Source organism: Salvelinus fontinalis, chromosome 6 (genome assembly GCF_029448725.1).
Source record: "Salvelinus fontinalis isolate EN_2023a chromosome 6, ASM2944872v1, whole genome shotgun sequence".
Lineage (NCBI taxonomy): Eukaryota > Metazoa > Chordata > Actinopteri > Salmoniformes > Salmonidae > Salvelinus > Salvelinus fontinalis.
Genome location: NC_074670.1, coordinates 43,939,544 through 43,956,074, shown reverse-complemented (window position 1 = coordinate 43,956,074; position 16,531 = coordinate 43,939,544). Strand labels below are relative to the sequence as shown.

At 41.6% G+C, this 16,531-nt stretch overlaps 1 protein-coding gene across 3 annotated transcripts in view; it reads left to right on the top strand.

Moving 5' to 3' along the window:
- fam13b (family with sequence similarity 13 member B) overlaps positions 1–16,531 on the top strand; it is a 75,612-nt gene that overhangs the window by 39,753 nt on the left and 19,328 nt on the right. For all 3 annotated transcript variants that reach the window (XM_055926541.1, XM_055926539.1, XM_055926540.1), the window contains one exon: positions 6,382–6,515. In XM_055926541.1, the coding sequence (XP_055782516.1) occupies positions 6,382–6,515 (134 nt within the window). The remainder of the gene's footprint in view (positions 1–6,381; positions 6,516–16,531) is intronic.

Here is a 16,531-nt window from a genome sequence, read left to right as displayed (position 1 = left end):
GTACTACAGACAGCGGACAGACACCGCTGTCATGACAACACACAACCATTACTCATAACCATCTGCACACGCAATGAGGGACAAGACCCTGAAATGCAATCAGTGGTGTCAGGGAGCTGTTGCCATGGCAATGTGGCTGTGACATGGCAGCAGCAGATGCGGTTGGCGAGGGGGAGAGAGAGAGAGTAACTCAGCGTTTATGGGTTCTGAAACCTCTCAGAATAGGAGGGGGGAATGCGGTGTCTTATGCTGCGTTTACACAGGCAGCTGAATTCTGAACTTTTTTGGCCAATCACATCAGATCTTTTTCAGAGCTGATCTGATTAATCAAGACCTCTTAGTGAAAGAAAAGAGCCAAATTGGGCTGCCTCTGTAAACGCAGGCGAAGACACAGACAGAATATCTATTAGGAATCTTTCCTATTCTCAGTTAGGTTACCCCACCGAGCCTCTCTCTCCTTGAAATTATAACATTAAACATAGGGCACCGAACAATTTTCAGCCAAGGTGATGAATGGTGTGATCTATCTTTAGATCTTTATAGAACATCTTGTACAATGTAATATACCTCCCACCATATTAGCAGCAGGGTCTGCACTTACTGCATCGACTGCAGTGTCAACGTCTAACGCTAGGTACATTTCAAGGGATGTCAACACCACTGATTCAATAGGACCTATTCAAGGAACAGCCAGCCTGGCTGAAAATGTACAGCAGCAACCACTAATTGGTAATTGTAACAGATGTCTTGGTGTTTATAGTCTCTCTGTGTGTACACTGTACATAGAAACATCTGAGCCCACATGACCTGTCCTGCATAAGAGATGCTTGCTTTGTTTGCAGACTGTATAGAGTACCAGTCAAAAGTTTAGATACATCTACTCATTCAAAGGTTTTTTTATTTTTACGATTTTCTGCATTGTAGAATAATAATGAAGTTATTAAAACGATGAAGTAACACATATGGAATCATGTAGTAACCAACAAAGTGTTAAACAAATTAAGATATATATATATTTTAGTTTCTTCAAAGTAGCCATCTTTTGCCTTGATGACAGCTATGCACACACTTGGCATTCGCTCAACCAGCTTCACATGGAATGCTTTTCCAACAGTCTTGAAGGAGTTTCCACATATGCTGAGCACTTGTTGGCTGCTTTTCCTTCACTCCCAGTCCAACTCATCCCAAACCATCTCAATTGGTTTGAGGTCGGGTGATTGTGGAGATCAGGTGATCTGATGCAGCACTCCATCACTCTCCTTCTTGGTCAAATAGCCCTTACACAGCCTGGAGGTGTGTTGGGTCATTGTCCTGTTGGAAAAACAAATGATAGTCCCACTAAGCGCAAACCAGAAGGGATGGCGTATCGCTGCAGAATGCTGTGGTAGCCATGCTGGTTAAGTGTACCTTGAATTCTAAATAAACCACTGAGTGTCACCAGCAAAGCACCATCACACCACCCCTTCCATGCTTCATGGTGGGAACCACACATGCAGAGATCATCCGTTCACCTACTTTGTGTATCACAAAAACAGGGTGGTTGGAGCTAAAAATCTCAAATTTGGACTCATCAGACCAAAGGACAGATTTCCACCGGTCTAATGTCCATTGCTTGTGTTTCTTGACCCTAGTAAGTCTCTTCTTCGTGTACTGATGTAGTGGTTTCTTTGCAGCAATTTTCCAATGAAGGCCTGATTCACGCAGTCTCCTCTGAACAGTTGATATTGAGATGTCTGTTACTTGAACTCTGTGAAGCATTTATTTGGGCAGAAATCTGAGGTGCAGTTAACTCTAATGAACTTATCCTCTGCAGCAGAGGTAACTCTGGGTCTTTGTTTCCTGTGGCGGTCCTCATGAGAGCCAGTTTCATCCTGACCGGTTGCATCACCACCTGGTGTGGCAACTGCGCAGCATCTGACTGTAATACCCTGACTACACCGCTCGCGTCATGTGCTCGAGCGTTGCAAAATACATATCTTACCATTTTCTACCGATCTGAGTGCCAGTTATGGTTTTCATATGTACATTTTCATGGAACAGTTTCATTTATAATAACATCTTCCTATCTCAATCTTTGTCATGTGGTTAATCAAAATTGTATCTAAATTAAAATGATACAAACCGAAAGTAACTTCTGTTGCCAACTATGTAAAAATGGCCTACATAAAGCCAACAGATGAAAGTAGAAAATGTCCTTAAGGAAAAAATATATATAAATCACATTGGCTACGCATGGTCTGTTTGTAACGAACTTGAAACATTGTATCAACTATTAACTTGGGTCCAGCCTGAAGCTTGTGCTAGCGTACTTGCAACATTGTATTAAATATTCTGGGCCCTCAAGAGTTACCCGCACCAGTGAGCTCGGGACAGACACAGCTGTGGAGAAGATGGAAAGCTTAAAGTTTCTTGGCGTACACATCACTGACAAACTGAAATGGATCACCCACACAGACAGAGTCTAAAGAAATTTGCCTTGTCACCTAAAACCCACACAAATGTTTAGATGCACAATTGAAAGCATCCTGTCGGGCTGTATCACCGCCTGGTACTGCACCGCCCACAACCGCAGAGCTCTCCAGAGCGTGGCGTGGTCTGCGGAGGCTGGCAAGCCAAAGAACACCATCCCTACCGTGAAGCACGGGGTGGCAAGCATCATTATGTGGGGGTGCTTTGCTGCAGGAGGGACTGGTGCACTTCACAAAATAGATGGTATCATGAGGACGGAAGATTATGTGGATGTATTGAAGCAACATCTCAAGACATCAGTCAGGAAGTTAAAGCTTGGTCCAAATGGACAATGACCCCAAGCATACTTCCAAAGTTGTGGCAAAATGGCTTAAGGACAACAAATTCAAGGTATTGGAGTGGCCATCACAAAGCCCTGACCTCAATCCTATAGAAGATTTGTGGGCAGAACTGAAAACGTTTGTGCGAGCAAGGAGGCCTACAAACCTGACTCAGTTACACCAGCTCTGTCAGGAGGAATGGGCCAAAATTCACCCAACTTATTGTGGGAAGCTTGTGGAAAGCTACCCAAATGTTTGACCCAAGTTAAACAATTTAAAAGCAATGCTACCAAATACTAATTGAGTGTATGTAAACTTCTGACCCACTGGGAATGTGATGAAAGAAATAAAAGCTGAAATAAATAATTCTCTCTCTTATTATTCTGACATTTCACATTCTTAAAATAAAGTGGTGATCCTAAGACCGGGAATTTTTACTAGGATTAAATGTCAGGAATTGTGAAAAACTGAGTTTAAATGTATATAGTCTTAATTCATTTCTACTTTGATTTGTGTGTGTTGTGTAATTTGTTAGATATTGCTTGTTAGATATTACTGCACTGTCGGAGCTAGAAGCACAAGCATTTCGCTACACCCACACTAACATCTGGTAGTCACGTGTATGTGACCAATAAGATTTGATTTTTAGGCTTTTTGTGCAAAGGATAAGAAGCAGTGCTTGACTTGGGCAGGAGCTCTCCGGAGCAGAGTACCGGCACCTCAAATGTTCTACTGCTTGAGCTCCCGTTCCTCTTTTATAGAATATAAGCTAAAAAGTATTGTGGAGCTCCTGCACCTAATATAAACAGCACTTACATATAAAAAATTACCAGCACCCAAAATGAGTACCGGAACCTATTTCAGTCCAAGTCGAGCACTGATAAGAAGTAATCAGGTAGGCCTATTTTATGATGTTTCCACTGGATCAGAGCGTGACATTTTTCCCTTTCACGCTGAGTGGTTCGAAAGGGAAAGGGAGAGCGCTGTAAAGGTTTCTTAAATGGCCTACATTGAGGAACTATTGTCATTCTCAATGGATGTAAAAACAGACTTTGTTTGCTTGCTGTTTGAGGTGAAGAAAATAACATTACTTTGACAAGCTCCACAGCTCATTTGTGGTGGTGCGTTAAAGTTATCAGATCCCCAAATGGGCACATTTAAATGCCTACATTTGCGCACAGGCCAGGTCGCCTATATACGTCTATGAGTAATCAGGTGCACATCCTTACACAACATTGACAGGAGCGCTCCAAACAATAGACAATGACTACATTTTAAATGACTAAACTCGTAGAAGTATGAAATAAACCAAAACTTGTTTCTCACAAGTGTAGCATAGGTTGTGCACTCTGCAAACAATGTCCACTCCGACAATGAGAACGGTAAGATTGGAATAATATATTGATGCATTAACATAAATGATCATAACCAAACAAACATTGGAGATTAGAAATGATAGGAATTAACAGTAAATGTACTACTGGTGATATGTAATGGGGAAGTGATATACACTAAAAATCAAAAGCAAACAATTCACACAGTGAAGTTATGAAACAATGAATGTGCACAAATTGGCGAGAGAGAACACATGGAGAGAAGTGCATTGGGCTTCTTGGGCGCCGCATGGTCAAGCCGACGTCTCTATTGGCCGTGTTGCATTTATGATGATATGGCTCTGCAGAAGTCAGGGCATTCATACTTGCGCTTCGTGGAGCATTACAGAGCTGTTTGTTGTGAAGGGAGTTGTCAAGGAAGTGAGTTTGTGTTTAAACAGGGTCTACCTCCCCCACCTACCGTCAACCAATCGTGTCAATGCGGAGCTATACAGAGCCCTCCGCATTGTTACAACATATTGGAGGTGCATGGCGATGCGGTACTGAGCTCAATTTGGACTCTCCGCAATTGTGTCACCCTCCATATGGAGCCTCCCACCACATTTTCGGATCAAGCATAAATCGGCTTTTAGTCTGGTCCTCTACAATGGATTAGTTCATTAAGATGTGGTGTGTGTGTGCGTGCGTGCGTACGTACACCCGACTTAGTGAAATAATCCGTGTATGTGTGTATATATAATATATATATAATATATACACACGTACATACACACAACTCAGTAAAAAAAGAAAAGTCAATTTTTCAGGGCCCTGTCTTTCAAAGATAATTGGTAAAAATCCAAATAACTTCACCGATCTTCATTGTAAAGGGTTTAAACACTGTTTCCCGTGCTTGTTCAATGAACCATAAACAATTAATGAATATGCACCTGTGGAACAGTCGTTAAGACACTAACAGCTTGCAGACGTTAGGCAATTAAGGTCACAGTTATGAAAACTTAGGACACTAAAGAGGCCTTTCTACTGACTCTGAAAAACACCAAAAGAAAGATGCCCAGGGTCCCTGCTCATCGGCATGAACGTGCCTTAGGCATGCTGCAAGGAGGAATGAGGACTGCGGATGTGGCCAGAGCAATAAATTGCAATGTCCGTATTGTGAGATGCCTAAGACCGTGCTACAGGGAGACAGGAAGGACAGCCGATCGTCCTCGCAGTGGCAGACCACGTGTAAAACACCTGTACAGGATCGGTACATCACACCTGTGGGACAGGTACAGGATGGCAACAACAACTGCCCGAGTTACACCAGGAACGCACAATCCCTCCATCAGTGCTCAGACTGTCTGCAATAGGCAGAGAGAGGCTGGACTGAGGGCTTGTAGGCCTGTTGTAAGCCAGGTCCTCACCAGACCTCACCGGCAACAATGGGCACAAACCCACCGTCACTGGACCAGACAGGACTGGCACAAAGCGCTCTTCACTGACGAGTCGCGGGTCTGTCTCACCAGGGGTGATGGTCGGATTGAATCAGCGTTACACCGAGGCCTGTACTCTGGAGCGGGATCGATTTGGAGGTGGAGAGTCCGTCGTGGTCTTGGGCGGTGTGTCACAGCATCATCGGACTGAGCTTGTTGTCATTGCAGGAAATCTCAACGCTGTGCGTTACAGGGAAGACATCCTCCTCCCTCATGTGGTACGCTTCCTGCAGGCTCATCCTGTCATGACCCTCCAGCATGACAATGCCACCAGCCATACTGCTCGTTCTGTGCGTGATTTCCTGCAAGACAGGAATGTCAGTGTTCTGCCATGGCCAGCGAAGAGCCCGGATCTCAATCCCATTGAGCACGTCTGGGACCTGTTGGATCGGAGGGTGAGGGCTAGGGCCATTCCAAAAATATTTACACATGTTAAGTTTGCTGAAAATAAACGTAGTTGACAGTGAGAGGACGTTTCTTTTTTTGCTGAGTGTGTGTATATATGTATCTGTTTATTTCTTTATTAATTTGCTACTGCTCGACTAAAAAAATCTAGGTCAACCGAACAATCGACCAGTCGACTAATTGGGGTCAGCCCTAACACTGTATTACATAATGTTGTCTGGGTGCACAGTTTGTGATGGTACAGCTCAGTCAGTGTCCTGTCAGAGGTGTCATGTATGATGATACTTAAACCTCCTAGCCTACTTCTATGAAAAGGCAGCTGTTGGAGTGGAGTTCCCCCTTCTAAAATGTCCCCTGACCCTTCTCTCTCCCCTGCAGATCACTGAGCTCCTGGATGATGAGAAATTAGAGGCATGTGAGGAGCTGCCCCAGGACGGCGAGGGCGAGGAAGGCCCCCCTTCCGCCTCTGAATCCCCCCAACACAGTAACACCCAGGTCACTCCCTCTTCAAGGTAAGATAAGTTGATGATTGACTCTATGATCCCCATGGGGAAATTTGCTTTGCGGCTCTGTGTATACAAAAATATATCAAGCGTAGACAATTAGTAATAAATATAATGAAAATTTAAAGGGGCAGTTCGTGTGCGATTTATCAATGATTCATCTGTACTACAGCTGGGTGATATGTTTCGTGATAAATAACTATTTTGCTTGATAATAAATACATTTTTTTTTTTAAATCAACAGTTACTTTGCATTAGCGCCAGGGCTCTATACTTTATTTATTTTTTCCAGTGCCAAGTCAGGACAACTGACATGGTAGCAAATTATTCAAAAAGTAAGATATTTCATCGAACATATCCAGGGAATCTATGTCACATTCCAACCAAGCTGCCTGCTCCACCACAGCTATATTCTTGTATCTGGGTTAAGTAATAAAGATCTCTTATAGTATAATGTTATTGGGTCAGTTCAGCTCCCACATGAGTATTACATAATTGGAATCACAATTTCCACAAAATGCTGAGTGGTACGGCTTATTTATTATTACAGATCAAATTTTATTGGTCACGTACACACATTGAGCAGATGTTAAGGGTGTAGCGAAATGCTTGTGTTCCTAGGTCCAACAGTGCAGTACTATCTAACAATTGACACCAATCTAAAAGTAAAAGAATGGAGTTAAGAAATATAGAAATATTAGTACGAGCAATGTCGGAGTGGCATTGACTAAAATACTGTAGAATAGAGTATATACATATGAAATAGGTAAAGCAGTATGTAAACATTATTAAAGTGACTGATGTTCCATTATTAAAGTGACCAGTGATTCCATGTCTCTGTATATATATAGGGCAGCATTCTCTAAGGCCAGGATTGAGTAACCGGGTGGTAGCCGACTAGTGATAGCAATCATGGTGGGAAATGTTCAGGGCTCTAACGCTGACATTTTTTACAAGGAGTAAATCATTTGACATTTAGGATCACAATTCAATTATTTGAGTGTTTTAATGATAAGAAATTACTTAAAGTTAATGAATAAATGTTTTAGGGAAGACAAAAAACTTCTGCTGCCACTTTAAGGAGCGGGCCGTTACCATGGTAAAGGGGCACGCCGTCTCTGTCAGACATGCGAACCACTGTCTCTTCCGTAGCAGCAGACATTTGAAGCAAACCCAACTAATATTGATGTAACTAGCCAACTCGACCAACTTTTACATCTGGGCTTTGGCTTTATTTATTTTTTACTATTCCCAAATGCTTTGGTTGTTGAAATAGACATTCTTACCTAACAATGCCAACATCTACCTGCATTTGGCGGGTGTTCATTTCCCACCGTGGTCGTAACTATTTTTCAATCGGGCGACTCCACGTGGGCTCCTGACCCCAAGTTTCAATACACTGAACAAAATAGTGTATTAGATCATGATAACGTTTTTTCTCATTCAATGTACTGAGCAAAATGGTGCTAGTTCAGGACCAGGTAGCAGCGTGTCTGCCATGTACAAGCTGTGCTGATCTCCACTCTTCTAAACGGATGAGTGTCTCCCTTCAAAAGTCCGGAGGTCTAGACATGAAAGATAATTTAAGTCTTTCTGTTGATCTCATCTCCTCCTCGCCTCTAGCTGTTTAGTTCCAGTGCACCTGCACCCACTTTGATCTCATCAGAGCGCCACCACAGGGACACCATACAGCAGCTAAATGTCAGACTGGTCTGGTATGACAGGCTGCTTAAATCGTATTAATGGAGAACAATTTTAGAGGAGCGAGTCTGTCATTCCTTTACACAATTGTGTCTGTTTTTATGGCCACGCGCCTCCACATTCTGAGCATACTATTCAACACAGCCATTACAGGAAGCTACACCAACACCTCTTTTACGCTACTGCTACTCTGTCCATCATATATATGCATAGTTACTTTAACTATATCTACATGTACATACTACCTCAATCAGCCTGACTAACCGGTGTCTGTATATAGCCTTGCTACTTTTATAGCCTGGCTACTGTATATAGCCTGTCTTTTTACTGTTGTTTTTATTTCTTTACTTACCTACTGTTCACCTAATACATTTTTTGCACTATTGGTTAGAGCCTGTAAGTAAGCATTTCACTGTATTTGGCGCACGTGACAAATAAACTTTGATTAGATTATAAGAGTATAAAGAACAATAGGGATTTAAGAGTGACTCATTGTACTCCTGGATTGTTTTCTAGAGGTACTAGAGGCTGTAAATGTTCCCTAGTGCAAATTAAACAAAATACTTTCAAGATAAAGATCCCAGTCAGCCGCCAAATTAGAGCATAGGCCTCTATATGTTCTGCATTTGCTTAGGAACTTTTTCCCCCAAGATTGTTGGTGGTGTAGCTTCCTGTTTAAATCGAAACAGAGCTTTAAAGCTTTGCAGCTCTGCCTCTATCACAGTGGGTTTGGGTGGCTGCCTGGCCCACTTGCCCTGTATTTGACCCTTTACACTCGTGCTCGAATACCGGTTGAAAATGGCACATTTGGGCACTGATAAACTCCTACATTGGAACGCAGTGGCTACACGGTTCGCAACTAACTTTTTTCATCAATGTCCCAGTACCGTGCCGAAGTGCAATTTCAACTGTCCCCAACTGAACTTGAGCCGTCCCATAATTTAAATTAAACTTTATTTCTATTTTTATGTTTTGGTATGCCAGCATGGATCTAGGTCATTTGCAGTGCTTTTAAAGTAATTGGTTTATTTCGGAGACCGATAAATACAGTCTATATTACAAAAACCTTTTTGCATCTTAATGAAAACAAACACCCATTACATTATTAATAATTATAATTTATTAATTGAACATGCTAACCACACGCATACAATATATTGGAGAGAAGAATGTTATTGTGAACTGATTACTGAATAAACTTAGACATTCCATTACACTACCAGCTTCCCCATTTTTAAACACAACACATCAAAATACAATAAAGAATGCATGTGTTCCCCAGCCTGACGATGCCAAATATTTACCTGCATTTGGCAAATCTAATAGCCATTTAGATTTTTTTACCAGCCCAAAAAATGTTTTGTTGTTGCAAAAATCACACCAACAAAACGCAAAAAAAACAGATGAGCATGCTTTGTAATGTTTCTAAAACAATACATGTAGTACTAGTAAGAAGTAATGTGCTATATTGTTTCATTTCATTTTCTGTGACCTGAGTCTTTTAACCAAAATATCACCACAGCCTGTAATTTAAACAAACTTTTATGCCTGTGTGCATCACTTCTAAAAATGAATCATGTCACTCTGCTCTTCACGTGCGCACGCACAGCGCCAAGACAGGCAGTGTTGCGGCGCGAGGCAGAAATTCATTGCACATTTTACAGTATGCATTCGGTTTAGGTCAGGGAGATACACCCATATGCTTAAGAATACCATAGTAACTAGCCATAGCCTACAGACAATGCAAATGCCACAGCAACTCCCGGCACACGAAACCTCAGCTCCGGGCCGGCAGGCCGCAAACAGGCTGGAAGAGAGTAAAATGTGCATTCTAGTCGGCCTATTTCCCCAACATTGGAATGATATTCTAATGTTATACATTTATATTAACCGAAATAATTTGCCAATGCGATGCCTAGCCAGCAATATCATAGGTTGTCCAGGTTTTAAACAATCTTACCTTGCTTTTAATAGCCTACAGCCAAAATCCGACCATAGAAAAAAAGCTAAGATTTTATGATATGCCATTTAAACCAACATTTCTTATTCTACTGTCCAAAGGCAGTAAGGCACAATCCTATTGTTGCATCTTCAGATATTCCCTCTTTCTAAGTTTCTACCATTAGGCTGTATGTCCATCTGACACATTAGAAAAACTGCTCGCATCAGGTGCGAGTTTGAGAATGGTGTTCTCCCGTAATAGCATTTTGGAACATTCACGCATATGGCTGAGATGAGGGAACATATTTGTGTACTTGTAATGTGAAATATTCATAGTTTATCAACTTTTAAGCTAAATGTTGTGAACGGTTTTATCCTCCGTCTTTACGTTTAAACATTTTAGTATGGAACCACTGTTGTATGCATTTTATATTTTCTCACAACTATCCCAACATCCCAGACATAATTTTTACCGTCCTCGGGGCGACGGAAAGCCCTTAATTTCGAGCCCTGAGTGGCTGTATAGTAACATGCTGCAGTATACATGAAGTCAGAGCTCTGGCTATGCGCTTCCCAGCGCTGTATGGGTTTTGACTGACAGTCGTTTTGAACTTGAGCAAGAAGTGGACCCATCCCTCCTGCTAATTTGGCAGCTTTTGCACATTTCTTGTCTGAGTGAGGGAAATACTTTATATGAAGAGGGCTCTATGTATTTTTAAAGATGAGACGTTGAGGATTATTAATAAATACTGCGTTGATATCATACAAGCAAGCCAAACACCCTTTAGTCCAAATGTGCAATTTCCATAGAATAAAACTCTCATATACAGTGTCAACGTTTATGATCACTATGTTTGATGAACAGTTACCAGATAACATGGAGTTATACCCTGGGTTGTTCTGAACAGAACGAGCCTATGTTTGTTTATTGTGAAGAAAATTTGCTGCGTCACACGCGCCTGAATGTGCTCATGACTCCTATGCGCATCAAAATTACTATCGGTTTCCCTGAATTGCATTGTGAAAGCCTAACACTGTCATATTTTATAGCTTAGCTAGTCATGTTGCCAATAGCGCACGCTTTCAAATGATGCCCACCTGACCCAGATTTGAGATTTAGAATGGACCGTTTTTGGGGATTTCGTAAACAACAACATTTTTGGGATGGCGGGGATGCGGGGTTGTGTTCCAACCAAAACGACTACAAGTGTGCTTGCTCTAGTTCATCAACGGCGCAGGAGAAGAACTAGGAGTACCAACAACAAAAAATAGCACCTTAGAGTTGAAGACTTCTTTGAGTCATAAAAGTGCATTGAAATTACTTAAGAACTGTGCACGCTTTGGAGAGGTGTGTGTGTGTGTGTGGCCACTTTGAGATCCCAGTTAGTTCTTTCACTCAAACTCTTATAATTTCTTTCTTATGTTGCACCTATCCCATATTTACCATGAATATTCTTACAATTTTACTGAATGTATCCAGAGTATTTTCAGATTTTGGTATCAACAAATGCTGCAATAAGTACAGTAAATTGCACATAAAATCAACAGTTTGGATTCAGTTGTCAGGTGAACTGTTGTCCACACGTTTTGGTCTAATTTTTCGTAATCTCCAAACTGTTCCCTTTCAATTGCTACCATGGATATGCATATGCTTTTCATATTTTTTTCTGTAAAAAACATTTAAATTTAGCCCTATCCATATAGGCCAATTCTCACTATTGTAAAGGGTTAAGGTGATTAAACCCACTTATCACTAATCCACACAGACAGCCACATGCACCATGGCAGGGGGGAAATAGTCTACATGGCTAGAAAGGCTTGAGACAGTGACATGCCCACAGCACACTGCACATACAGTGAGCTCCACAAGTATTGGGACAGTGACAGTTTTGTCTCTACTCCAGCACTTTGGATTTGAAATGATACAATAACTACGAGGTTAAAGTGCAGACTGTCAGCTTTAATTTGAGGGGAATTTTCATCCGTATTGGGTGAACTGTTTAGAAAGCACTTTTGGTACATAGTCCCCCCTTTTTCGGGGACCAAAGTATTGGGACAAATTCACTTATGTGTATTAAAGTAGTCAAAAGTTTAGTTTTGTCCCATATTCCTAGCACGCAATGATTACATCAAGCTTGTGACTACAAACTTGTTGGATGCATTTGCTCTTTGCTTTGGTTGTTTCAGATTCTTTTTGCCCAATTTTAAATGAATGGTAAACAATGTATTGTCATTTTGGAGTCACTTTTATTGTAAATAAATAAGAATGGAATGTTTCTGAACACAATGTGGAGAGTCAGCAAGTAACGGAGATCACTTCAGAGTGCAGAGCCACGTGTGTGCACATTTGTTGATATTCTTTGCCCACTTATACGTATAGGTCAGCAATGGGGAGTTAGTGCTTCCTACAAGAGCATAAAATGTAGGCTACATTTCAAGTTATCTTTGAAAAGCCAGTCAGGTAAAAAGCTAATGTCTTAAAGGGGCAGTGTTGTATTTTGAGACGGGCTTGAATATTGTCATTCTCTGTATGCTAATAAGAATACATTTTATTTTGTAAAGGGGTTTCTTGCATCATATAACACAATACAATGCAATTTACAGTCACCTATTTGGCCCATGGTGTTATAAACCAAGTAAGAAATAATGAATTAATGTCAAGCCCTTCATAATGTAAAAACTTTTAAGAGTCTCATGGCCTGCATTGAACACCACATATAGGCTACTGTAGGCTATATCATAGAAATCAAAAGCTATTTCCATGTGAAAATGTTATGGGATTTGCTCCATTGGTTTTGTTGGTAGGCCCACATTATGCTCAAATAGCCACAATAGCCTATTGGCTACTGTCTAAAACTGTAAGGGAACACAATTCTCACGTTTACGCTCACAAGACCAAACATTTGCTCGATGCCCCAAAAGATTTGAGGGAACATTACATATAAGTGAATCTTTCCCAATACTTTTGGTCCCCTAAAATGGGTACAGAAAGTCTGCACTTTAACCTCATATTCATTGTATAATTTCAAATCCACAGTGCTAGAGTACAGAGCCAAAACAACAAAAAATGTTACTGTCCCAATACGTTTGGATCTCACTGTATTTGTTACCAGTCTTTACTGGTTGTTTTCCTGCTTCGACTCCCAAACCATACACACAATAGCCTTGATTTGGACCCACATGGGAGTTGAAAAACAACAATGACACTAGTGGGTTGGCACTCGCTTCTGGGCTATTGTTTTCCCATGGACCCTACTGCTGCAGTGTTTAACACTTTATGGTATGCCAAACAAGGACCGAGAAGGCCCTTTTCGGCTAACTTGACCTCTCACTCTGTGCCTCCGGCTTCTGAATCATGTCACCAAGGAGCCAGACATGAACTGTGGGGGTGTATGTACAGTGCTTTGGGAAAATATATATTTTTCCACAATTTGTTACGTTCTGAAATTGATTAAATCGCAGTAGATTGATGATGGAAAAAAACGATTTAATCAATTTCAGAACGTAACAAATTGTGGAAAAATATATATTTTCCCAAAGCACTGTACATACACCCCCACCCCCAATACCCATAATGACAAAGCAAAAAGTGTTTTAATTTTTATCAAATTTATTTAAAAAATAAAAACATCTAATTTACTTTAGTTCTCAGACCTTTTACGCAGTACTTTGTTGAAGCACTTTTGGCAGCGATTACAGCCCAGAGTCTTCTTGGGTATGACGCTACAAGCTTGGCACATCTGTATTTGGGGAGTTTCTCACATTCTTCTCTTCAGATCCTCTCAAGCTCTGTCAGGTTGGATGGGGGGCATCGCTGCACAGCTATTTTCAGGTTTCTCCAGAGATGTTTGATCGGGTTCAAGTCCGGGCTCTGGCTGGTTCACTCAAGGGCATTCAGAGACTTTTCCGGAAGCCACTCCTGCGTTGTCTTGGCTGTGTGCTTTGGGTCATTGTCCTGTTGGAAAGTGAACCTTCACCCCCAGTCTGAGGTCCTGAGCGCTCTGGAGCAGATTTTCATCAAGGATCTCTCTGTAATTTGCTCCGTTCATCTTTCCCTCGATCCTGACTAGTCTTCCAGTCCCTGCCGCTGAAAAACATCCCCACGGCATGATGCTGCCACCCCCATGCTTCGCTATAGGGATGGTACCAGGTTTCCACCAGACGTGACGCTTGGCATTCAGGCCAAATAGTTCAATCTTGGTTTCATCAGACCAGAGAATCTTGTTTCTCATGGTCAGAGTCCTTTAGGTGGCTTCTGGCTAACTCCAAGCGGGCTGTCATGTGCCTTGTACTGAGGAGTGGCTTCCGTCTGGCCACTCAACCAAAAAGCCCTGATTGGTAGAGTGCTGCAGAGATAGCTCCAGAGTTCCTCTGTGGATATGGGAGAACTATGTCAGAGCGACTATCGGGTATTATGTGTAGATTGCCGAGGGGAAAAAATGTGTTTATTCAATTTTAGAATTTGCCTGAAACGTAACAAAATATGGAACAAGTCAAGAGGTCTGAATACTTTCCGAATGCAATGTATGTGCTTGTCCTGGTCGTTCTGTAAAGGTTAAGGGGATTTGGGTGGTGGCTGGACTTTTACATTTTTGTCATTTAGCAGACACTCTTATCCAGAGCGACTAAGAGGAGCAATTAGAGCTAAGTGCCTTGCTTAAGGGCACATTGGCATATTCGTTTACCTTGTCAGCTTGGGGGATTTGAACCGGCCCAACACTTTAACCGCTTGGGGGGATAGGGAAAGGCTTTGGGTGGCAGCTGCTGCAGAATTAGGTCCCAGTCCCAGACAGACTCGTGTAGATAGAAGGGTAGAGTTGGGGCAAGCACTGAAATTAACAGAGATTAAATGGCAACCAACAGAATTGGCAGCTGCCTGTATCCCCCACAACTATGGCTGTGTTGCCGGGGGATTATGCAGTTACAGCTCTGCCTTTGATGGAATTTGTGGTATTATGTAATTTTAGAAATGTCTTAAATGTTGTATTTTTTTAATTCTTTGGTAGACATACTTGCTTATGAAATCATGAAGGTAGTCATTGATCAACAATAACACTTGACTGGTCATGTACGATGTGGTTCGGTCATTGATATGGTTGCAAAGTTACCAGAATCTGTTGTAAATTTGGTAGTTTATACTTGAATAAAAGTATTCATATACAGTACCAGTCAAAAGTTTGGACACACCTACTCACTAAGAATCATGTAGTAACCAAAAAAGTTTTTTAATCTAAATATATTTGATATTCTTCATAGTAGAATATAGTAGAATCTTCCTTTGCCTTGAAGACAGCTTTGCACACTCTTGGCATTCTCTCAACCAGCTTCACCTGGAATGCTTTTCCAACAGTCTTGAAGGAGTTCCCACATATGCTGAGCACTTGTTGGCTGCTTTTTCTTCACTCCAAGTCATCCCCAACCATCTCAATGGGGTTAAGGTCGGGGGATTGTGATCATCTGATGCAGCACTTCTTCACTCTCCTTCTTGGTCAAATAGCCCTTATATAGCCTGAAGGTGTGTTAGGTCCTGTTGAAAAACAAATTATAGTCCCACTAAGCACAAACCAGATGGGATGACGTATTGCTGCAGAATGCTGTGGTAGCCATGATGGTTAAGTATGCCGTGAAGTCTCAATAGATCGCTGACGGTGTCACCAGCAAAGCACCGTCACACCACCATCTCCATGCTTCACGGTGGGAACCACACAGCGATCTGCAGCGATCTGTTCAAGCTACTCTGCGTCTCACAAAGACACGGCGGTTGGAACCAAAAATCTCAAATGTGGACTCATCAGACCAAAGGACAGATTTTCACTGGTCTAATGTCAATTGCTCATGTTTCTTGGCCCAAGCAAGTCTCTTATTATTATTGGTGTCCTTTAGTAAGGGTTTCTTTGCAGCAATTTGACCATGAAGGCCTGATTCACACAGTCTCCTCTGAACAGTTGTTGAGATGTCTGTTTCTTGAACTCTGTGAAGCATTTATTTGGGTTGCATTTTCTAAGGCTGGTAACGAATTAGCTTATCCTCTGCAGCAGAGGTAAAGCTGTGTCTTCCTTTCCTTTGGCGGTCCTCATGACAGTCAGTTTCATCATGGTGCTTGATGGTTTTTGCAACTGCACTTGAAAAAATATTCAAAGTTGACTGACCTTCATGTCTTAAAGTAATGATGGACTGTCGTTTCTCTTTACTTATCTGAGCCATCTTCTGTATACCACCCCTACCTTGTCACAACCCAACTGATTGCATTAAGAAGGAAATAAATTCCACAAATTAGCTTTTAACAAGGCACACCTGTTAATTAAAATACATTCCAGGTGACTACCTCATGAAGCTGGTTGAGAGAATGCCAAGAGTGTGCAAAGCTGTCATTAAGGCCAGGG